General features: G+C 46.2%; 1 protein-coding gene across 1 annotated transcript; it reads left to right on the forward strand.

Annotated features, from left to right (window-relative positions):
* Positions 1-1,426: 1,426 nt before the first annotated feature.
* On the forward strand, positions 1,427-17,788 carry YJU2B (YJU2 splicing factor homolog B). Its single transcript, XM_082255492.1, has 9 exons — positions 1,427-1,503; positions 1,775-1,828; positions 7,571-7,653; positions 8,495-8,550; positions 8,634-8,694; positions 9,723-9,865; positions 9,982-10,154; positions 13,688-13,826; positions 17,057-17,788. The coding sequence occupies exons 1-9, from the start codon at positions 1,501-1,503 to the stop codon at positions 17,491-17,493; spliced, it is 1,149 nt and encodes a 382-aa protein (XP_082111618.1). The 5' UTR covers positions 1,427-1,500; the 3' UTR covers positions 17,494-17,788.
* The last annotated feature ends 7,206 nt before the right edge of the window (positions 17,789-24,994 follow it).

Genomic DNA, 24,994 nt, shown 5'->3' on the forward strand with positions numbered 1-24,994 from the left:
AGATCTGTGTTGGGAAAATACATGATCTCATTGTGCCTGTGTGACAGGAGAGCTGCCTGCTTTGTTTACATAGGCAGACAGCTCTTCTGTCAGTGTCTCAGAAGATCGCGGGGAGGCCGGCGGCGATCGAGCCCAGTCCTCCTGCGGTCTGACTCCTGCTGTGCCTAATCACAGTGGGTGCGCGGCTTCCGGCGGCGCGCACCACATGCACATAATCACGAACATGTACGTGATTATGCGCAGCTGTGCCACCTTGCCACAGTAAATCTGCATGGGGTGGTCGGCAAGTGGTTAATTACACAGGTTCTGTGACTGATTAAGGTGGTAATTAAGCTCACTTAAGTTACGTTCACATGTGGGCGCAGCAGATCGCGGGCAGAATCACTGCGATTCTGCCCGCGATCTGGAAATCATTGCAAATTGCGGGACGCCTGTGCGATGCCCGTGATTTGCAATGGCACCCCAAACGATGTGCGATGTTGCCGCGATTTCCGCCTGCCGAATCGCGGTAACATCGCGCAAACAGAATCGCATGATGCACAAAAGAAGCTCCTGTACCTTTTTTGGGCGTCATGCGTCCCGCTATTCTGTTTGCGTGATGTTACTGCGATTCGGCAGGCGGAAATCGTGGCAACATCGTTTGGGGTGGCATTGCAAATCACGGACATCACACAGGCGTCCCGCGATTTGCAATGATTTCCGGATCACAGGCAGAATCACAGTGATTCTGCCCGCGATCCGCTACGCCCACAAGTAGCCTTACTGTTTTATCTGCGTTATATCAGCCTCAGAAGAACCTGTGTAATTCATATGTGTCCTGGATTAAAGGGATGAGGTGGCAACCCTGGGGGTTGGGGTGGGTGGGCTGGCGCTATGTATAACCCTATCTTACTCTATCCAAAATGGAAAACAAAAACACTTCCACCCCCTGCACAAACAGTTCTGCACAATCCACTTCTTCTGACTAAAAACAGATATTATATCCAAAATCAGCTACTTCAGCAAAAGGCAGGATACCTGCAACAATATTGCATAACATTGCGGCATGTAAAGGATGTTTGTCCCTTGTGAGGCCACCGTTATCAGCTGACACTCTAGTAACAAACTAAGTGTCTCCAGCACCTCCCCTGGATTCAGGTTGTCGGCCATGTTTCTGAAGACCGATCCCCTTTGAGTTATACAGGCAGGCGGCGCTACTGGAGCGGGGACACGGAACACCCGGAAGTAAACTTGTATATTTACCGTTATCAGCTGACACCCTAGTAACAAACTAAGTGTCTCCAGCACCCCACCTGGATTCAGGTTGGCGGCCATGTTTCCGAAGACCGGTCTCCGTTGAGTTATACAGGCAGGCGGCGCTACTGGAGCGGGGACACGGAACACCTGGAAGTAAACTTGTATATTTCCCAGGCTGGGTCGCTTTTATGTGACGTTCAGACAACAACAGAGGTGTGCAGGAGGAGGAGGACACAGAGGGAGCTGTAAGAGAAGTGTAGCAGCATGGTAAGTTCTAATATCAGAGTGACAGGGTGCTGGCACATAAAGAGAACCTGTCCTCATAGAATGAAGGAGGAAGCCTCATGGTGTCAGTTCTAATGGAGTGTCTGAGCATTGCAGCCTGGCCTGGGGAGCCCTGAGCCCCAGCAGTGTGTGGTGTGTTACACATCACTCCCATGTCTGCCATAGAGCCTCAGCCTGCCAGGAGAGGGATTCCCTCCACAGCAATGGATTACAAAGAATTAACTCTCTCATTGCTTTTGTTTTGTCCTTTTAGGGGGAGAGAAAAGGAACCAACAAGTATTACCCTCCGGATTTTGATCCCGCCAAAGTAAGTGTGACTACAGAAAGTATGATTTACGTGTAGCCGGATTCCCAGCATAGGTGCTGGCTGTGGGTCCCCCTGGGTCACCGGGTGCAACAAAAGTACCTATGAACATGTGTCTCCGAGTGTGAGCACTGAGACAAGGACCAGTCCAGTATCTTTGGGTTTTTGGTTTATTTGCAACTTCAATAAGGGGAAGGGATGAGTGGGATACTCCTGCGACTGAACTATACGGGGTCCCTGGATAAATGCTGCTTGACGCTGATTAGCGCTGGCCGGATGCCGGATAACGCTGACTTGATGCTGTAACTTCCCTTTCTTTTTTTTTTTGAAACTTTGTTTATTGAATTTTTAGAAACACAACATACAAAACAGAGCCTTGTGGGCATACCCAGGCTCAACAACACAGAACCACAATCCTACAAGTAAACAAGAAAAATAAAAAATCATAGAAAAAGAAATAAAAACCCCCATAGAACCCATGAAAACCTCCCCCCACCCCCCAGCATGGCTACCGTTCCAAAAACTCTTGTGCTCAATAGTACCGAGTATCAAAAAACCAAAAGGGAGGCAAGAACACAGTGCGGTCAGGGAGGCTCAAGCGGGTCACATCAACCTACATATATGACACCCAGCTACGCGTCAGCCAAAGATACTCCGGGAACCGGAGGTGAGGGCTCATCCATGGTATCAGTGTAACTTCCCTTTCTACTGCGGAAGTCCCTTTTTAGCTCCCTGAGGTACTCCCGCCTGAGGTAGCTACACTGCCGAACACTTCAGGGCCCACACTGGCGCTCCCTTTCACTTCCCTATCTTCAGGGCTTTGAACACTTGGCACCCCCTTTCACTGCCAATACTACTGGTTAACTGGCGCCTGGAACCCCTTGAGCTTCTGGAGTGTTCCCCTTTCCTAGGCAGACCCCTGAGCAGATCTTGAGTACTCACAATACTGTTTTTCCTGAAGACTTCTGCCCAGCAGCTCCACTCGGTCAGCAACACTCTGGATCCTTCTCTACAGCCCAGCTCAACCTCCGGTCCTCTAGGCCAGTGGTCCTCAACCCTGGTCCTCAGGGCCCACTAACAGGCCAGGTTTGCAAGATAACTGAAATACATCCCAGGTGATATCATTTGCTGCTCAGTGATTGCAGTATTCTAGTCTGCAGCTTCTCAAGGTAATACTTAAAATCTGGCCTGTTAGTGGGCCCTGAGGACCGGAGTTGAGGACCACTGCTCTAGGCCAGTGGTCCTCAACCCTGCCCTACAGGGCCCACTAACAGGCCAGGTTTGCAAGATAACTGAAATACATCCCAGGTGATATAATTTGCTGCTCAGTGATTGCAGTACTCTAGTCTCCCCAAGGTAATACTTAAAATCTGGCCTGTTAGTGGGCCCTGAGGACCGGAGTTGAGGACCACTGCTCTAGGCCGACTGCCCGGACCACCCTCACTCTCTGACAGGAGAAGAGACAGCCGACACCTTCTCCTGGGACTAATGCTCCCGCCAAAGGACGCTCGTTCACATGCTCCCCACAGATTTAAATCCAATCCCAAGGTGCATTGCGGTAACCCCGCCCACTGAGACAGTCATAAACCCTGGTGTGCCATTGGCTAGGTTTCCTCCACTGACCAACAAGATCCCTCATTGGACACAGTGGGGAAACTCCCCAGACTCAACAGATACACCTGGAAACATGTGACAGCTAGCTAACAATTCAGGCACCCCTGATAAGCAGACAGGGCCACATATACATTTTCCTTGCACCTAACTAGGAGGGTGCTACATACGTAAGAAGTAGCAGCGGATTTTTGTTTTACATGTCTATAAACCCCATAATGATCTGTTCCTTATTATTATACAGGATTTATATAACGCCAACCGTTTACATTATAAATTCCTTCACAAAATCTGCCTTCATTTACTACCAGACTGCCCAAAGGGGCGATCGCCATCTGATCTGGCTGATGACAGTCGGGTCAGGAAGTTGTTATAAACCAAATGTCAGGTTTTGATTTCCCCGGGGGAAGTCCGATCTCAAAGCAGAACTAAACCCATCAATTTAAAAAAAAAAACGTTACTTTCCCAGCATGCCAGGAATGCCAACTGTCAAATTTGCTTGTTGTCAAAAGCAGATTGTCAAGCCATGAAAAGGCTGGAGTCATAACTGATCGCATGTGCGTCGTCATGGCGGTTACAGATCAAACAATCGCTCAGATGGCAGCTTCCTGGGCTGAAAATGATAGGGGGGTTTAGTTCTACTTTAAAGTGTATTTGTTACCCCCTGTAATTATTATAGCCTAAAGTGGAACTTAAGTTAGAATATTAAGTCCTGCTAGATGACTTCAGGTTGGCCCCTTTTGCAGGTATAGCGATGTAAAACATTAAAAATAAGTGTCTATACTGTTTAAAATCCAGTAATGCACCTTCTCCCCCTTCTCTGCACATGCTCGGTTGGTCTCTATTTTTAGGCACTCCTGAATTTGTAGAGGCCGATCTGCTGAAAGCCTTAAAGCGGAATTAAACCCTCCTATACTTTACAACCAAGGAAGCTGCTTCTGTTTGAACCGCAGCTGCCATGGTGCTGCATGTGATCAGTTATGACTCCAGCCATTTGATGGTTTGACAGTTTGGTTGAGGACACAAGCAAATGTAACGGTTAGCAATCCCGGCATTCCAGGAATGTAACTGTTTTTTGAAACCGTTAAATCAGTGGGTTTAGTTCCACTTTATGATTTACTGCTGTTTGGGGACTCTGGGCTTCAGCAAAATGTCTGCCTCCAGCAAAAAGCAAGTTGCTATGGGTAAAGTTCCATTTTAAAGTATATCTAAAGGCAAAACTTTTTTTTTTTTTTAATTTTTGGATAGAGTGTAGATGGAGTAGAACCCCTGTAAGGCCCCTTTTACACTAGCGGACCGTTCAAATCTGCCTGTCAGTGTTTCAGATGGATCTGTACGGATGCCCCATGCATCTCTATGGGGCAGCGGATGTCAGCGGGGACATGTCCGCTGACATCCGATCCATCAAATCTGGACGGATGGAAACCCTATTTTCCATCCGTCCAGCGGATCGGATGAGAATGGACAGGCGGTCCGTTCCCATCCGATTCCCCCATAGAGGACAGCGGGGACCTGACAGCTCTGTCTCTGCATACAGAGCAGAGACAGAGGGGCCATCCGCCTGCTCAGCGGGAGAGCGGGGTATCAGCAGATCGATCCCCTGCGACGGACTCCCCTGTGTGAAAGGGGCCTTAGGGAAATTCGCTTTCCCTATTTCTTCTGTTTACCTTTATCATTGATAGTAAAAGACAATCTTAAGCTTTGGCTTGTCACTAGAACAGGAATAGAGGGGAAATCTTCCAATGGGGACACTAGTTCTGGTGACAACCAGGGATTTCCCTCACTTTGGAGGGATTTCCTCTCACTTCTTGTTCTGACTATAAGACCGGTAGTGAAGGCAAATCTCCCCAATGGGACACACATAGCAAAAAGAACTGACAGGAGTTATAACCCTCCCTTATGCCCCGTACACACGTGCAGATCGTCGGCCGAACGATCGGCCGTCTTTTGTCCCCGGGCTGTCATGTCTGTTGAAAAGTGCAAAAGACTGCACAAGAATTTTGTCCGCCGACTACAGCCGACTGCAGAAGTGATGTCATGTGATGGTTAACTTTCCGTGTGTTTTTTCTTTTCTGAGCATGCCCAGTCTTGCAAATCTGCTGTCTGTCGGCCGAATTCTGTATTGACTGGCGAACAATCGGCCGTTCTGGTGTCGGCATACAAAAATTTTAATGCTTGCACGACAGATTCTTTTCGGCCGAAAGTGCGCTGTCGGAAGCATCATACTAACAAGCCGAAAATCGGCCGATCGGTCGTCGGCCGAATCTTTTCAACATTGGAGGGAAATAAAAGTTTAGCTTCACTTTAAAGGATAATTTCACCTTTCGGAACATGTTATATGTTCCACCCGTATTTAGGGTGGAGTGTGTAACCTGTTCCAGCAGCTGCAGCCTCTCAGCCTGGGTTACGATGGGGTCTGTAGGTTTGTTCTTAAGTTGAATGTGTATGGAAGTTGGAACAGGTACATTTTGTAAGTGTAACTCCAGCCGAAAAAATAATTACGTTTTTTGGCTAGAATAGGAAACGTTTGTTTTGCTGTCTGTGCCCCTGTTCAGAAGATTTAAACTTACTTTCTGTCCCTGTGACAACTGGATTTTGATCATTTTGAGTTGTTGTGGAAAGGATTGGTGATACACCTTCAGTGGAGACATCTTTTTTCCCCATGATAACTCCGCCAGGAGTGAATTTCCCTTCCTAGGGGTAGATTTCCTCTCACTTCCTGTTTCTCCCTCCGTTTGTAAGTAGGAGTCGTTTGTAACTTGAATGTTCATAACTTGGGAACTGCCTGTACTCATTTATCCAAAATGATCATGTTTATGAACAGTTCTTTTATGCCTATGGTTGGTATTAAAGGGACTTTATCACTGGGAGGAGGGTGAAAACTGCTGCAGCAAAAAATGCAGGAACCTATAGGTGCCCTCACCTCCAGGATCCTCCCAAATCTTCCTTTTTATGGCTTAATTTCCAGCCACTTTGATAAGAAAATCTTCAGCACTTCCTGATGGGCAATTTCTCCATTGTTTCCTACTTGCTGTATATTCCAATTGGCTTTACTAAAACTGGTCCAGCTGTGCATAGTCTAATTTCCGCTTGTTCAATTAAGCTTTGACAATTAAAACCTGGAAGCTGATTGGCTACCATACACAGCTGCACCAGATTTTGCACTCTCCAGTTTTAGTAAATCTCCCCCCATTGTGTGCACAGTAATGTAGAACACAACCTGATAGATAACCACTTGCCGACCCCCCCCCCAAGCAAATTTACTGCGGCAGGGCGGCTTGGCTGCGCATAATCATGTACGTGAATATGTGCAGGCGGTCTTATTAGACACAGCGGGAGTAGCGGGCTCGATCGCCACCGGCCTCCCGTGATCTTCGGGGGAAACTGACAGGAAACCCCGATCTCAGTGTGCCTGTCACAGAGCCCCCCCCCCCCCCCCCACTGTTATACAGTAACAGTGCATATTATTTAGCACTGATCACTGTATTGGTGTCACTGGTCCCCAAAAAGTGTCAGTGTCAGATTTGCGCAACGTCGCAGTCCCACTAAAAATCGCTGATCGCCACCGTTGCTAATAAAAAAAAAAAAAAAGTCAAAAAATCTATCCAATAGTTTGTAAACACTATATCTTTTGCGAAACCAAATAATATACGCTTTTTGGGATTTTTTTTTTTTTTACCAAAAACATGTAGCAGAATACAAATTGGCCTAAACTGATAGAAAAATATGATTTTTTTTTTTTATTGGGAATGTTTTATAGCAGAAAGTAAAAAATAATGTGTTTTTGAAAAAAAAAAAATTGTCGCTCTTTTTTTGTTTTATAGTGCAAAATATAAAAACCACACAGGTGATCAAATACCACCCAAAGAAAGCTCTATTTGTGGGGAAAAAAGGACGTCAATTGCATTTGATTACATCATCGCACGACCGCGCAATTTTTAGTTAAAATAATGCAGTGCCGAATCGCAAAAAATGGCCTGTCATTAAGGGGGTAAAACGTTCTGGGGCTGAAGTGGATAAGACACCTTTTTTTTTTTTTTTTTTTTTTTTTTTTTGGGTATAACACTTGGATAAAATAAAATTTCTTACAAGCCTCAACTAATCTTTATCTCTTCTTTTTTTGTTTGCTGTCAGCATGGCTCTCTCAATCGCTATCGGAACAGTCACCCGCTGCGGGAACGGGCCCGGAAGTTGTCTCAGGGCATCCTTATCATCAGGTAAGAGGCTACACAATTTTGTTTTCATTGTTAGGGGGGCGTGAAGGATAAAGTGCACTTTAAGACAAAGTTTGCATACCCTTTTTTTGCCCTGACCTAGTCCACCCTCCACACATGCCTACTTACCTAAATCTGACAGCCGCTACCTCCAGTGTTTTGTTCACATCCTAGCTGCACATTACTGCCCTATAGACTTCTCTATAGACTTCATCCTCTATGGGGGCTGTAAAATGCAGGTGCAGCCAGGACAGTGAGATTTGTGGCACTGGAAGTTCACATACACAGGAGGTTGCGGCCATCGGATCAAGGTAAGTATCAGATAGCCACAACCTTCACTCAACTAAAGGGCTCTGCTATGTTATTGTTAAGCTGACCTTACAGGTTGTTATCTGATAATACAGACTCCCCTAAAGTCACCAAAACAAAGTAATGTGAGGATCCCAACCTACACAATACAGCCTTGCGCTTCAGGGTTGTTGGTCAATGGAAGGAACATTGCACAATCAGATTTCGATGTGTTTGGACAACACTCGTCACACTGAGGTGACATCGTACATTGTCAGCATGAGATCAGGCGGTTTTTAGAGCAGTAATTGTCAGACTTCAGGGAACCTCTCACTCTTAACTCGGAGGGCCCTGCTAAGGTTTAATTCAGGGCTCTTCAAACTGTGGCCCTCCAGTTGTTCAGGAACTACAATTCCCATCATGCCTAGTCATGTTTGTGAATGTCAAAGTTTTACAATGCCTCATGGGATGTGTAGTTCTGCAACAGCTGGAGGGCCATAGTTTGGGGATCCCTGGTTTAATTTGTCTGACCCTTGTTTACCTCTAATCTTGACAGGTTTGAAATGCCTTATAACATATGGTGTGATGGCTGCAAGAATCACATTGGAATGGGTATGTGCTCATTTATTCACCTCTTGTCCTATGGCTCTGTCATTATTTCTTACTGACTAATTTGTGCTCTGTGTGTCTCCCAGGTGTGCGATACAATGCAGAGAAGAAGAAAGTGGGCAATTACTACACAACTCCTATATACAGGTAACGGCTTATATTTAGGCTGGGTATATCATCTAAAAACTAACGAAAAAAAGTAGTTGCAAAGGCTGCTATGCATGAAGGTAAAAAACCTTCAGCACTCAGCTCCCCCTGCAGAGTGGCTGCTGTCCCGGCTTTCTGCCTCCTCATTGGTTTAGAGACAGCAGTGGGAGCCATTGGCTCCTGCTGCTGTCAATCACAGCCAGTAAGGAGGGGCAGAGGCGAGGCCAAGCCCCTTTTTTTTGTGTCTTATGGACACACAGAGAGGGGCTTGGTTGCGAGCTTGCACAAGTGCCCCCATAGCAAGTAGCTTGCTATGGGGACACTCAGAAGAGGGGAGCAAGGAGCACCGTCAGGTGACCCAAGAAGAGGAGGATCAGGGGCTGCTGTGTACAAAACCTTTGCACAGAGCAGGTAAGTATGAAAAAAAAATGTAAGCCTTTATCACTTTAAAGAACTTGTCCCCTGGCAAGTGAAATTTCACAATAATTCAGCAGCATGCAGACCTGCCTTTTGCGCCAGGAACTTTTTATTCATTAGATACTGTCATGTCTTTGTTTTTGTATTTGCTCCTGATTGGTGATGAGCTCAGACAGGTGTGTTAGACCCTAGTCCAGTCTCACCCAAGTGAGCCCACCAGGAAACTGTTACTTGTACTAGGTCAATCATCTGTAGCTGGGGCATTCTCCACAGCCCCCCTTACAATGGGCATGTAACTGTACAGTTGTGGAGTAGGGCATGCCCTGGATACTTATGATTGGCCCAGTATAGTTACAGTTTTCCTGAAGCTCACTTAGGTGGGTTTGGACTAGGATTCTTAGCTCATACCTACTCCTACTCCTCATTAGTACCCATGTGACATTCCCACAGTCTTTACATTGCTTTCATGGTATAGCATTTATTCTGTGCTAGAAAAGCGACGTATGGATTTTGGTTGGTATGGGCCAACGTTTTTTTCTTCTATTACAGGTTTATTTTAGTGCAGTCTCTCATGGATTAATGGTGGTGTGTTCCATATATTTATTCATTAGGTTTAGGATGAAGTGTCACTTATGTGTGAATTACATTGAAATGCAGACTGATCCAGCGTCTTGTGATTATGTCATTGTGAGCGGAGCGCAGAGGAAAGAGGAGCGATGGGACATGAGTGAGAATGAGCAAATCCTAACAACAGGTTAGTGTGGTGGGCGGAGCTATGGAGCAGGAGTGATGCACCCCCAAAGGCTGAGCAACTTGGAGCTAAACTGGCTTTGTTTTCCCACACCCTATTATTTCTTTGTCCTTTTACAGAACATGAACAGAAGCAAAAACTGGAGACGGATTCCATGTACCGGCTGGAACACGGTGCGGCAGATAAAGAGAAGCTGCAGAAGGCCATACCCACACTGTCTGAACTGCAGGAAGCACAGGGCGCCTGGAAGGATGACTTTGCTCTCAACAGTCTTCTACGCAGCAAGTTTAGAGTAAGCTGCCTTGTTAATGTTGCTTGCCATTTCCCACTGTGTTATATTTCTTCCTAAAGGGAAATTTCAGTTAACACAGAGGGAATTCTTTATTGTCATACCTCCTGGCTTTAATAGCGGCACCTTTTGTGGGAAAAAAAATAAAATTAACTTTTATGTTTAATGCACTTAAGGGGGCAAAGTCACCAAGAATAAATGCATAAATAGTCCACCTTGTGAATGTGTTATTCACTTTAAGCTCATCATTGCCAAAGACTTAGGGGCACTCCTTGCTCATCTGGAGTAAAGAAGGTTTAAACTCCAAGTATAGACAGTAATAGCTGTGAAAATGTGAAATAGGAATTAGTTCTGCACAGCTCAGTTTTTTTTTTTTTTAAATCTAGATCTATTCCTAAATGCGCAAAATATAACTTTCTATTAACATTTAAAGGCCATAACACCAGAGATTGTTGATCCAGGGAACAACCGATTGCTTTAGATCAGGGGTCTCCAAACAAAGGACCGGTTTACTGTCCTTTAGACTTTAGAGGGGCCAGATTGTGGCCAGTGGAAGTAAACCATGCCTCAGGCTTGGTGGTCAGTGGGGGTAAAGAAAAAGTAGTGCCCCACCATTGGTATTAGTAGGAGGAATAGTGCCCTGTTGGTATCAATGAAAGGAATAGTGCCCATCATTGGTGTCAGTGGAAGGAATGTTGGCCCATTTTTGTTGTCAGTGGAAGAAATAGTGCTCCATCATTGGTGTCCGTGGGAGGAATCGTGCCCCACTGTTGGGGGTCAGTGAAAGGAGTGGTGCTTTATGTTTTCTGTGGGAGGAATAGTGCCTTGTATCAGTGGATTAGTGTCCCAAGGACCAGATAAAGGCAGGCAAAGGGCAATATCCATCCTGCGGGCTGCAGTTTGGAGACCACTACCTTAGATGATCAGGAAATCATTTTTTTTTTCCCCGTCAAAGCAAATTGGACCATGCTTTAGGAGTTTCTGCCCTTTTTAACCTGAATAACTCTGTAACTATATTAAGCCTCATATCTTGTTGGAAGTAGAAATAGGGTGACTTTTGGCAATGTCCTTGTTTGTTGAGCAAATAAGCCTCTCTGATAGGAGAAAAAATTCCAGTTAATGAAAATGTCATTATCCAATGGTCCTTTCTTCATAGGACCTATAAGCCTGCCGTACATGATGGAAAGGCCCAAATATCTTAAAAAAAAAAAAAAAAAAACTTTTTTTAGACACCATTTATGTTAATAGAAAAGTATGGGATTTTTTTTCGGTCCAATGCTGCATCTGTCCCCCGCCGGTTCGGCTCTAAAACTCAGAATCAAGCGATAAAACACTGCTGATCGCTCGGTTCTCAGGGCTCCGTGAGCAGAGAGCTGATGACTGTCATTCACCGCTGTCTACTCTGCCCCCCCTCGCTCACTGTAGCACCAGGCAGTGGAGGGAGCGGCCGGCTCAGGCTCTCAGCTGTGAGAGGCTGAACTGGTTGCCAGTTCAGGCATGTGGGCAGTTCCCGACTTCATTGTGCCCAAACCTGGACCGGCTCTGTGACATCAGCCGATATCGGGCTTCAGCCTGCTGTCTGCTGAAAACGGGTCACAGGAGTTAAGAACGAACTGCACTCCTGTGATCAACAAGAGAGGTACAGCCAAACGAGCTTTGGCTGTACTTCTTCTTTAACCCTCCTAGCGGTATCCCCGAGCGTGACTCGGGGTGGATTTTCCATGCTGTTATCGGTATCCCCAAGTCTCGCTCGGGGTGGATGTGCAGAGCGCGCAGCGGTGTCTTACCTTCTCCTGGCGATCCAGCGATGATCTCCCATTGCTGAGATCGCCAGCCGTCTGAGATCCCCGCCTTTCGTCCATCCTCCGTCGGTGTGATCACTTCCTAGTTCCGTTCCCTGCAGCAGCAATGCTGCATGGGAGCGGGACTAGGGAGGGAAATTCAAACATTGAACGTTGCACAAAACACAAACACACACATAACCTTTATACATATACATATACGTGTGTGTGTGTGTGATATATATAATACCACATGAATTATAATCTAATCAATAATATAATTTTATATATATATAATATTATATAATAAAATTATATTATTGATTAGATTATAATTCATGCGTTTGTGTTTCAAATTTATCACATCTGGGATGTCTACTAGACTCTTGTTTTGGTCAGGTTTAAGTCAGTAATTACTAAGAATTGTAGGCCTATAATACATAACGCCAAATTTCCATGAAAAAAATTGTACCGCTTTTGGTACAGAATTCCTGACAGAATCATACCGCCAGGGAGGTTAATGACAGTCATCTTATAAAAATATATATGCATTTAACACATTTTATGTATGTGTAGACATCTAAAAGCTCGGAGTCTGCTGCTGGGTGACACCATCTTGGATGTAATATCAGCAGAACCAGCAGACTCAAGTGACTATAGCAGGGGTCTCAAACTGGTGGCCCTCCAGCTGTTGCAGAACTACAATTCCTATGAGACATTGCAGGACTGACAGTTACAAGAATGACTCCCAGAGGCAGAGACATGATGGGACTTGTAGTTCCATGACAGCTTGAAGGCCGCCAGTTTGAAACCCCTGCTCTATAGTATTCCCCTTTACTCCCCCGGCAGCTACATAAAAGGTTTTGTAGGAGGGGGAGGGGTGGAGGAGCTGGGCCAGCACAGACAATCATTAGACACCCCCATAAGAAGAAAGGGCTATGATGTGACAGGTCAAAGGGGAAACTGTGGCTGTGCTAGGGAATTGACCACTGGAGTTATCAACTTCTCCAGCAAATTCAAAGGCACATTGAAATTGAACAAAATCATTTATGAAGAGGAAAAAAATGCTGCAAGTCAGCATTTCAAATATAAGTTTTTGTGCTTTTACTTGCATTTTGTTTTAAATAGTGGCAGGGTCTCTTTAAAGAACAAGTGTCCCTTACAAATGTGCATTACACTCTGCTTGCTTTGAGACTCCCCAGGAGCAACTGGAGTGCAATAAAAATCAAAGAAGAAAGGCAAAATTCTCAGAGGAGGAGGGCCTGATCAAAGTCATGTGACCAGCCCCTCTTTCAATCAGAGTTCTCCCTGCAGGGAAACCACAGGATCCTTACTGTGACCTGCATTTAATGAATAGGCTGAAAAATGCAGGCCACAATGTGGAGTAATATTGTGGTGTCCAGTGGATAGCGAAATCCACTCTTTGTTTAAATGGGGACTCTAGAAAACATCACCGTCACTGTGCAGACATTTGTGAGATAAGTGTATGTTGGTAACACTTCCCTCCCTGGTGTCTTTCACTAGTAATGCTGGCAGTTCCATCCTTTCTTGTCTTTTGCTGTTCTAACCCTTTCACTATGATTTTTGTAGTCAGGAAGTCTCATAGGCTTCCAGGGAGCTGACTGTAGGGACCAGGAGTGGTAGCGGTGTGTGGGGTGCTAGATGATTTTATATAGTTTCATGAAATTGAACACAGTGCCCGCCTTAGGATTTTTACTTGCACTCCCTTGAATTTATTCTGTTTTCCCAACATAGGAAGAGAAAAAGCAGATTCGAGAGGAGGAACAGAAGGACCAGGCGTTCCTGAAGAAGGCCTCCTTAGATTTGAAGCTCCTTCCAGAGACAGAGGAAGATAAGAGGATTGCATCTCTACTAAAGTACCACAGCGTGGAGTGTAAGCATTAGAGGACGCACCCAGATACCAACAGAATGTTAAATGCGAGTGTTGATAAACCTTTCCTTTAGAAGATTTAGCCAAAGGAGGAAAGACTTCTATGCAACAACTGGGCATACCAATATAGGGGCCAGAAACCCCACTGAAAGCACTGTTATTACCCCTTTCACATTGATAGTATTAGTACTACAGACAGATTCATCCAATTCAAATTCATTCACTTCCTAAATGACACCTCTGCCTTCACTCAAATAAATGAGACTTGTGATCAGGCTCTTTGTCCACAACAGTGATACAGCTGACAAGCTTTCTATTTGTTGGTATTGTCCACTAATACATAGCTACTGGCCCAATGTACACACTCTTCAACAAAAACTGGGCCTCCTGCCCCTAATGCTCCTGAGGTATTTCTTCTAGACTCTTTTGTGTACAGTTCCTCAAATAGAACCATGTTCAGATTGCGGTGTTTTCATGCAAGTAAACTCACACCCACAGACTACAATGTGTTTGAAATGTTGGTGCATGAAGCTTTCTATATATGAAGAGCATGCCCAGCTTAATTTACTAAAATTTGGGGTCCTTGGCTAGACCTAACCGACACTGAGGCACTAGAGCCCTCTTATACTAAGCAAGATAATGTTTAAAGTTGTAGAAGACTCCGCTTTTTATCTAATACCTACAGACTAATCAGACTTACCTGTAGGTAAATTGAACATCTCCTAAAACATGCACTGTTTAGAAGACCTTTACATGTGTAGCTGCCAGTGTTGTCACTGGCGCATGCACACTGCGCTCTCGATGGGTGGAATGTCATCCGTTAGATGAGCTGTGCCACGACCGTGACTCTCACACACATGTGCAGGAGTGACGCCATTGTAACTCGGCCATTCAAACAGCTGGAGCCCACAAACCTGGAAGGAAGACCGGGTGAAAATGGAATCCCTGTCAGTGGTGGCAGTGCGAACCTGGAGGGATCAATTTTTTTTTTTTAAACGGGTTGTAGTCAGAAGGTTTTTTTCTATCTTAATGCATTCTCTGCATTATGATAAGAAGCCTTCTGTGTGCAGCAGTCCCTCTAATACTTACCTGAGGCCCATCTCTATCCAGCGATGTCCACGAGTGCCTTAGCCATCCAGGACTTTCTCTGCTAATTGGCTGAGACACAGCAGTGGCGCCATTGGTTCCCACTGCTGTCAATAAAAACTCAGCCAACCAGGAGGGGGGGGGGGGGCGGGGCCGAACCACAGCTCTGGGTCTGAATGGATACATGGAGCTGCAGCTCGCCTCGGGTGCCCCCACAGCAAGCTGCTTGCTGTAAGGGCACTCAACAGGAGGGAGGGGCCAGAAGCTCCAGCCAGGGACCTGAGAAGAGGAGGATCTGGGCTGGTCTGTGCAAAACCAACTGCACAGAGCAGGTAAGTATGACATGTTTGTAAAGTCTTGTTTTTTTTTTTCTATTAAAATAACAATCGCTTTAAGTAAGTTTGTTATAATGTGCTAGTATGTGGTGCACTCTAGCACAATATGACATGAGCCAGCAGGGGGGCCAGTTTTTTGTTTTTTTTGGAACACGGTTTACTACTGCTTTAATGTTAAAAAATAGAAAGGCAAACTAACTCCTGGCCACCCCTCTGAGCCCCACTGCACTTAGCAGCCTTTAAGCCTCACGCTGCGTGCATAAGGGTCTGCACACCACAATACACAGCTCCAGAGTAAGTATCCATTATAGTGCTTGAAATGGTAATTCCTTTTTGGTCAGTGTAGCCATGTGACTATGCTGCAATATGATGAATACTCAATCTGGGGCTGTGCATTGTGGTGTATGGGGTACAGAAGGGCTTGCCAGGATATTCAGAATTAGTTTACTTTTTTATGTTTTTGTGAAAAGGTGAACTTTTCCCTTAAAGAGGAATTTCAGTTTGTTTGTAGCAGAGGCTACGAATAATGTGGTTGTTGACTTTTAAAAATCGGATACTTAACAATGTCTGGGGGTCCATTACTGTCCTTCTTACTGCTGCAGAACCTGATGCCACCATCTTGGATACGGGAGCCTGCTGTGGCTTTCTGAGGAACCACAACCAGTTCCCCCACTGTGCATGCGTGAGCTTCTGTGGTGCATTTTGAATGGTCCTGAAGTCTCCTGGGATATGTGATGTGTCCCAGGAGGCTGCAAGAGGGAAGGGGGTGAGGCGAGGATTGTGAAAGTGGTTACTGATGAAACTCGATACCGGTCTCCCCCCCCCCCCCCCCCCGCAAAAAAAAAAAAAAATTGTAACTCAATTACACACTGGAGGAAGGGAGAGAATGTGTGGGACTTCATTAGTGATGTTCCGCTTAAATATTTTAAAAGCAAAAGAAACATCTTTTTAAAAAAGAATCACCTTGTCATGTTAAGGGTAATCGAAACCTTCATGGCCAAGACCATATCTTGAACTTTTGGTATGCTTTAGTTTACTCAACTCTATCTTTTTATTCTTAGTATAAAAGGAAAGTGACCAGCCCAAAATTAACAAAAGGTCTCTTTCACCCAGCGCTTATGATAACACAGTGCAACTAGATAGATGTATGTAAAATAGCTGCTGCTATACCACAATAAAATTCTACACTGATGCTTCTATTGTCCATCTAAAATATGAATAAGCGCTGCTAATGTGGACATTGTTATTTTTAATATTCATATTTTATATGGATTGTAACGGAACTCGCCGACCCACACTGTACTTGTGGTCTTCCGTCAGTATACAGCTTCCCTGCAGTCATGAACATATATACCAGATTTTCCCAGCCGCCCTCAAACAAAGCTAGCCAACAACTTAGCTTTTACTGGAATCACTCTTTATTGAACAGTCACACTGAATTTATATACAGCATGGACATCCCCCTCCCGATCAAATTACCACACACAGGTCAGGGGCTGCCTGATTACATTATCTTATGCAGATGAAATTGTATACAGAAACAGAATTAACCTGAACTACTTATCTAGCCATCTGGACAGAACAATGTTGGCTCATTAACATTTAACAATGGGACAGGCAGACTTAACACAATCCACATTCCACCTCAATAGATAATAGGACAAGACTGCCAATGACTATACATATTCTGCTTAGGATCCTGAGTGTAAAAAGCACTGAGTGAACCAAGTCTAAACTATCCTATTTTTCTGGGATTCATTTGTGTGGGAGAGCTGATTTGATTTACTATTATTATATTCCTTTACCTTCCAGCATATGACAAAAGGCAGCAGAAGAAACGCTCAGAGATTTCCAGCCGCTCTTGGTTTTCACGGGGAAGTGACGTGAAGATCCACACAACAAACAACTCCTTCAAGAATCTCAAGATCCGACCTAAACCTCCATCCAGCCCCGTAGCGTCGGCATTATTGCTCGGAGTGGTACGGAGGGAATCAAAGGAGGGGAATGATAAGGAAAAGACTGTTTGCCCGGCTGAATGTGGACAAGAAGCAACAGAGGAGATTGTGAAGCAGCAGGAGAGTAATGAACTGATACAGCCAGTGAACAAGAGCACTGATCTACAGACTGTCAGTAACAAAAACACCTCTCCACCTAAGACACCACCCATGGACAGACCCTCTAAACAGCCAGCTGCTCCCTCCTGCCTTGTACCTGACTACTCTGATTCCAGCTCTGACTCTGAGTCCTAAACTGCACTTCACAATACCTACATCCGGCTTTAGTGTCTTGTATTTTCTGGCTGGAGGAAGTCCACCATCATCTAGCTTTTTCCTCCCGAGCCTGACTGTCCTCATCCCACTTCTTTCAATCATGGAGGCGCAGCATCACATGTGGGCATTACTACTGCTTCCTGTTTTCAGGAAGCTATGTACTGCACCCTGCAGGTCCCTCTCTCCTGCAGGGATCTGCCTGCATTGCATAAACAAGCATAGAGATCCAGTAATGATATCACTGATTCTAAAATAAAGTATATCATGGAAACAAGTTTTATTTAATACTTTGATTAGTATGTTGATGAGGGGAAAGGAAGAACCAGGGAAAGCAAAATATAAACGGATTAAAGTGCTTGTAAAGGCACAAGGTTTTTTACCTTTATGCATGAAGGTAAAAAACCTTCTGTGTGCGGCAGCCCTCCTAATACCCTCTCTTAATCCAGTGATGTCCACGAAAGCCTTTCATGATTGGCTTTTGGCAGCAGTGTCAGCCAGTTAGCCAATCAGGAGATGAAGGAGGTGGGGCCGAGCCGTGTGTGTGTGTGTGTGTGTGTGTGTGTGTGTGTGTGTGTGTGTATGGACACACAGAGCCGTGGGTCAGGAGCGCTCCTGCTTGGGTGCCCCCAGAGCAAGCTGCTTGCTGCGGGGGCACCCGGCAGGAGGAAGGGGCCAGGAGTGCTAGTGTTTGATCCGAGAAAAGGAGGATCAGGGCTGCAAAATCAACTGCACAGAGCAGGTAAGTATAACATGTTTGCAATGAAAAAAAAAAAAAAAACAAGGGTTTAATATCGTTTTAAACTTCATCTTTAAAGGACAAAGGTGTGTATTTAACATCTGTCATTTTTTCTTTGCTCTCGAAGTTGCAATATGGAAAATTGCCTGTAAAGGTTCTTATTGATCCAGGCCATGGTATAGCTAGTAATAGTTTGTCATACTTGACTTGCTATATAAAATGTTAAAGATGTTTTATAGCTTCTCCAAGCCACTTCTTCATATAAATGCTGGATGTGTTCCTGACACTTACTGGACCTGAAGAAATGGCTTGGAGAAAGAAAACCTCAACATTATAGAACAAGTCCAATTGAATGTGACTACTGCTACTTGATATACCATGACCTGATTCAATGAGAACCCTCACAGACAACGGGTGGACAATATCAGGCTCGGGAGTGACTAAACGCTTTTTGCAATCTTCCATTTTTTTTTTTTTTTTTTTTTCTTCCAAAAAACATTTTAAGTACATCGGTGCTATCCTTTTCCCTTTGTGTATATATGTTCATAAATGTACAAAATATATGTCAGAAAACAATGCATGTGTATTTAAATGTTTACAAGTGCCCATGTCACACCTACACCCTTAGAGAACCATTGAAGGAAATCTGTAATGAAGCAAAACACCAGTTTCCTGAAGCCTCAGATGGAAGCTGACTGCTTTATTTCTATAGTGGTTATGTGGCAGGGTTGTTATAGCATCCAAAATTTTCAGCTTCCCCACATCACCACAAACAACTTGGCAGTTAGAGTGTGGGAGCTGCCATCTGAGGCTTCTCAGATTTTGTGACAAGTTCCATTTAGATGCCTGTATGCAGCCTATGAATCCGTCAGGAAGTGCCGCAGTAGGAGACACGGTCATGAACTAGCTGGTTGTGTTCTACATCCTGCTACAAAGAGGACCTCTCACAGTGGTTGTTACTTGGCGCAACTAAAGCTGTTCTCTAGTGCTATTGCCTGATTCATGGAAGCAGTGGTAGTTATAGGACAGGCAACTGTGTGTAATGGTGTGGGACTTTACTGCAGAACCAGCACTATTTTGAGGATGCACCCTCCTGTGCTGAATTCTAGCCTCTGCTCTAATAGCTGTTATGATATGTTTCCTTTATACCAGCTGATGCAGAAAAAATACACAAAATAACTTGAGACAGAAATTGAATAGAGAGTTGCTTAGTTTAGGGCAGCACTCCACATCAATGAGTTTACAAATATGAATAGCGTAAGGGTCCTTTCACACGGGGCGGACCGTTTTTTGATCCGCTCCGGCACTTTTTTTTTTTTACGGACACAAGTGTCATCTGGTCCGTATGTCCGTTTATCATCCCATCCGTTTGCGGATGATAAACTGAGACAATGTATGTCAATGGGATTGCGGATGACACCGCTGACATCCGTTTTGGCATCCATTCCGTTTTTTTTAACGGAAAAAAAATAGGATTCTCTTCCGTTCCATAAAACGGAACTGATAGGAAAGGACGCAAATCGGACGTCAGCGGATGGTCATCCGCTGACATCTGCAATCCCATTGACATGCATTATGTCCGTTTTTCATCTGCAAAAAAATGGGATGAAATATGGACATACGGACCGCCCGTGTGAAAGGACCCTAAGAAATTTCGAGACGACAAAAAATGTTGTCTTGTGCTGCGATACTTGCTTTCAATATGGTGCTCCCCCCCCCCCCCCCTGCAATACTTCCTTTCCACCACCGGATGTCTTTACTCTTCGGAGCTGAACAAGGCTGTCCTGACGGTAACCGCTGTAGTGTAAGCAATGCTCCAATGTCATGTTGTGCGCACCATTACATGAAGCATTAAGGGTGGCCACCAGGGTTGCCAACCTCCCGAAGTGAAATTTAATGACAGTGCTAATTTTGTACTGACAGATCAAAAAGTGAGTCAAAACAACCATTTTCAGTGCAAACATCCATATTTAAGCTACGAACATGTAGCTAGTGCTATAGCAATGTACTTAAAGCAGAGTTCCACCCATTTATTCAAGTTCCTTGAAACACAATGCCCACCTCTAGAACAGTCTGCATAGCAATTTTTTTTTTTCTAAATGCCTTTTTTTTTCTTTATATATTCTGCACTTCCAGGCCCGGCTGCCTAGGCAGTTTCCTCATTAGGCGATTTGCTAGGACTCCTGGGATGTCTGCATGATCTATCCCAGGAGTCTTTGAACCGCACTTGATTTCCTTCCAGGTTCTGTCTTGGTGGACAGGTTGCCATAGCAACAGGGCGGGAACGTCTGCCGCCGCCATTGTTATGGCAACCTGTAAACAACACAGTGCACAGCGCTGCATCCTTAATGCGGATGCACGAAATCGGGAAGTGCATCCTGGGTAGTAGGAGCAGGCATCAGATGCCCACACTTATGACTGCTGCCTGGATCCTGTGATAAATATCATAGATGTAAGTAAGAAGAAGAAGATATACACTTATACCAGTATCCTCTTTATATTGTGCAAATAAAGAGACTCACATGAGAGCTTTATGGAGAGAACTGACAAGGAGACTGGAGCTTCGCTTTAAGGCATAACAGAAGGCAAAAAATATATTTCTCCTTTCACATGAAGGTCAGGTTAATATAACCCAGCACTGAGTGCAAGGGGAACTCTGTGGACTCTGATGTAAAGGAGAACTCTGATGTAAGAGGGAATGCTGCGGACTGCAGTGTAAAGGGGAACTCTGATGCGAGGTGGTCACCAGGGTCCCTTCTTACATCAGAGTCTGCAGCATTGCCCTTTACATCAGAGTTCCCCTTTACATCCGGGTCCACAGAGTTCTCCCTTGCACTGTAAGGGGGAATTCTGCAGAATCCGATGTAAAGGGGAACTTTGAAGACAAAGGGGGAACGCCAGGAACTCTGATGTGGGGAGACCCTGGTGACCACAGTCCAACTTCCACAGAGTAGCTACACTATCGTATTGGGGTTAACTTATATCAACGTCCCCCCTTACTTTAGTGTATACACTCCCTGCACACATCAGTGACCTCCCCCAAATCTTTGTGTGGCCTGGCTAGAGCTGTCACTGACCTTCTCTTGTACCAAGCTGCCTGTGTCTGACATGCAGGGCAGTCAGACATAGGCAGCTTGGTAGTTTCCTCCAGATTACCAGTCCCCCAATGACCCTGGGGGCGTGGCACTCCCAAGTCCTGGCTCCCCCTGCATTCCTGTAATTCATAAAGGGTGCCGTGCCATCACTGTGCACCAGCCCAAACCCAGCTTGCTTTGGAACTGCTCATGTACAGTTCTGAAGCCAGCCCGCGGCCATATTTTTTTTACGGACAGCTGCTGACCGTAACAGACATTTACGGACAGTTTGGAAAATGACTGATTTTTATAAACTATGTCTGAAAATTTAAGGGTGGTTGGCAACCCTGCCATGGGAGAAGAGGAAGGAACCATGATTCCAACAGATTGGCCAGAAGACCCTTGGAAGAAAAGGTTTTGGTTTTTGTTTTCAGGTGTGGTGGGGGGGGGGGGATGGGGTAATTTTTACCTTAGACTGGAGTTCAACCTTACAATGTTTAGCCTACTATGCTCAGGAGCCAGAGAATGGTCTGTGTTCCAGGCATATGTCCCTGAGCCCATATGGCACTAAGCGCCACTACCAGTCGGTAAATCGCTCAGCCCCATCCAGCATATTTCAGCCTGCCATAGACTCTGACAGGTTGTAGGCAGTGGGGCTGGATGCTGTATCTGTGCCTCCCAGATGCACTAAAACACAGAAATTGGACGCACACAGGCTAAATATCTAGTGTGCAAGGGGCCTTCTTGGTTTTCTATGCAGAACAGGATACATTGTATATGCATGACCTTACAGATACATTCTACGGTACAATGTGTGAGAGTTTGGAGTGAGGTTTTACATACAAACATCAGCTACAGCAGTGGTGCCCAACCATTGGGGTGCGGCCATTGCTGGCCCATGGCCTCCTTCTTTCTGGGCCACCAACCAGCTGCAGATTCCCTAACCTCCCATAGTGGCCCACACTACCCCCCAACCTTCTACAGTTCCCTCGTGCCCCCTGAGAGCACTCAGCCTACTGCCCAGCAGCCCCGTAGCTTGCTGGAGAACCTTAAGCCCACCACAGTGCCCCCTAAGAGCACTCAGCCTACTGCCCAGCAGCCCCGTAGCTTGCTGGAGAACCTTAAGCCCATCACAGTGCCCCCTGAGAGAACTCAGCCTACTGCCCAGCAGCCCCGTAGCTTGCTGGAGAACCTTAAGCCCATCACAGTGCCCCCTGAGAGAACTCAGCCTACTGCCCAGCAGCCCCGTAGCTTGCTGGAGAGCCTCAAGCCCACCACAGTGCCCCCTGAGAGAATTCAGCCTACTGCCCAGCAGCCCTGTAGCTTGCTGGAGAGCCTCAAGCCCACCACAGTGCCCCCTGAGAGAATTCAGCCTACTGCCCAGCAGCCCCTTAGCTTGCTGGAGAGCCTCAGGCCCACCACAGTGCCCCCTGAGAGAACTCAGCCTACTGCCCAGCAGCCCCGTAGCTTGCTGGAGAACCTTAAGCCCATCACAGTGCCCCCTGAGAGAACTCAGCCTACTGCCCAGCAGCCCCGTAGCTTGCTGGAGAACCTTAAGCCCATCACAGTGCCCCCTGAGAGAACTCAGCCTACTGCCCAGCAGCCCCGTAGCTTGCTGGAGAGCCTCAAGCCCACCACAGTGCCCCCTGAGAGAATTCAGCCTACTGCCCAGCAGCCCTGTAGCTTGCTGGAGAGCCTCAAGCCCACCACAGTGCCCCCTGAGAGAATTCAGCCTACTGCCCAGCAGCCCCTTAGCTTGCTGGAGAGCCTCAGGCCCACCACAGTGCCCCCTGAGAGAACTCAGCCTACTGCCCAGCAGCCCCGTAGCTTGCTGGAAAGCCTCAAGCCCACCACAGTGCCCCCTGAGAGAACTCAGCCTACTGCCCAGCAGCCCCTTAGCTTGCTGGAGAGCCTCAAGCCCACCACAGTGCCCCCTGAGAGAACTCAGCCTACTGCCCAGCAGCCCCTTAGCTTGCTGGAGAGCCTTGAGCCCACCATAGTGACCCCAACCTTCAATAGAGTCCTTCAGTCCCCTCCAGAGAACCCATCTTCCAAAGTTCCCCCCAGCTCCATCCAGAAGCTCTGCTCCCTAACCCTCTCCGGAACCCCCATCCTCACAAACTAATGCCTAGCCCCGACCAGTACATATTTTGCAATCCCATACTTTTATTAGATGATTATAAACTTTTTTTTTTTTTTTTTTATATTGGGGCATGGAATGTTGAAAGAATTGACAGGGCCCTGGTCTCAATTAGGTTGAGGATCCATGAGGTGCAGTAAGTGATATTGGTAACCTAAAGGACTGAGAGCATGCCCACAACATTCCCATCAGTAACAACAAGGGTCTGTATTCTCTCCTTGTCATGGTGAGTACACAGTAGGAGTGGATATAGGAGGAAGGTGTTAGGGGTCGTAAAAGGGATTGGTAGGTAAGAAGATACAAAAAAAGGAGGGGAGTGTACAGGAGGGAAAAAAGGTAGCAGGGTAAGGGGGGGTAAGGGGAGGGGGCATAGGTAAGTGACCACAGCGGGTAATTTGTGTTACAACATGACTGCGCACCAGTGCAAAAAGCATGGTCCATAAAGACATGGAGGAGCGAGTTCAAGGTGGAGGAACTTGACTGGCCTGCACAGAGTCCTGACCTCAACCTCATCTTTGGGAAGAATTAGAGCAGAGACTGCAAACCAGGCCTTCTCAGCCAACATCAGTCCCTGGCCTCACAAATGCGCTTCTGGAAGAATGGTCAAACATTCCCATAGACACTCCTAAACCTTGTGGACAGCCTTCCCAGAAGAGTTGAAGCTGTTATAGCTGCAAAGGGTGGGCCAACCCAATATTGAACTCTACTAGGGTGACCACTTTTCCAAACTGCCATTCAGGGACACCCCCCCCCCCCCCCGACAACTCCCCCGCCCAAAAAAAAAGATGATTTTTTATATTTTTTTTGCCAATTAGTTAAAAAACAGGTTGTTTACAATGTGCACCTGCTTTAACTAAGTCCCCTTCTTGATTACTACCCCCCACTTGCGTCACCTTCTTCTTGATTACTTGATTACTGTCCCCCACTTTTTTCACCTTCTTCTTCATTACAGCCTCCCACTTGTGTCAACTTTTTTTTCATTACTGTCCCCCACTTGTTTTACCTTCTTCTTCATTACAGCCTCCCAAACGGTCTGGTGTGCGGCCGCCTTCCCAGACCGGAGCCAGTCTGCGACTCTGCGTTGAGCTCCCTCTGTGCCTGTGAGCACCGGGAGGGCGGCGCACGCTGATCATGACGTCCCCGCGCAGGACGGGACCGGAAGTCCGTAGATGGCCAGCCGGAGGAGTCACCCGGAAGCCGAGAAGAGCGGAGGACTGGACTGGATACGTTCGCTTCTGTGACTGTGGAGCCTCATTCCGAGACACTGCATTGTCCCGGAATGAGGGTGACCGGGACCCGGGACAGACTCTCCAAATGCGGGACTGTCCCGGGCAATCCGGGACACGTGGTCACCCTAAACTCTACAGACTAAAGCCTAGTACACACGCAACAATTTTCCGCCGACCGGTCGTCCGTCTTTTGTCCAGAGTGGTGTTTTGTTGGTTGGAATGTGCCTAGACTGCACTGGACTTTTGTCGACCGACAAAATTCTACTTTAGAAGTGATGTCATGTGTTGGTTTGCTTTCTTT

Source organism: Pelophylax lessonae (assembly GCF_965119305.1).
Source record: "Pelophylax lessonae genome assembly, chromosome: 4".
NCBI classification, from domain to species: Eukaryota; Metazoa; Chordata; class Amphibia; order Anura; family Ranidae; genus Pelophylax; species Pelophylax lessonae.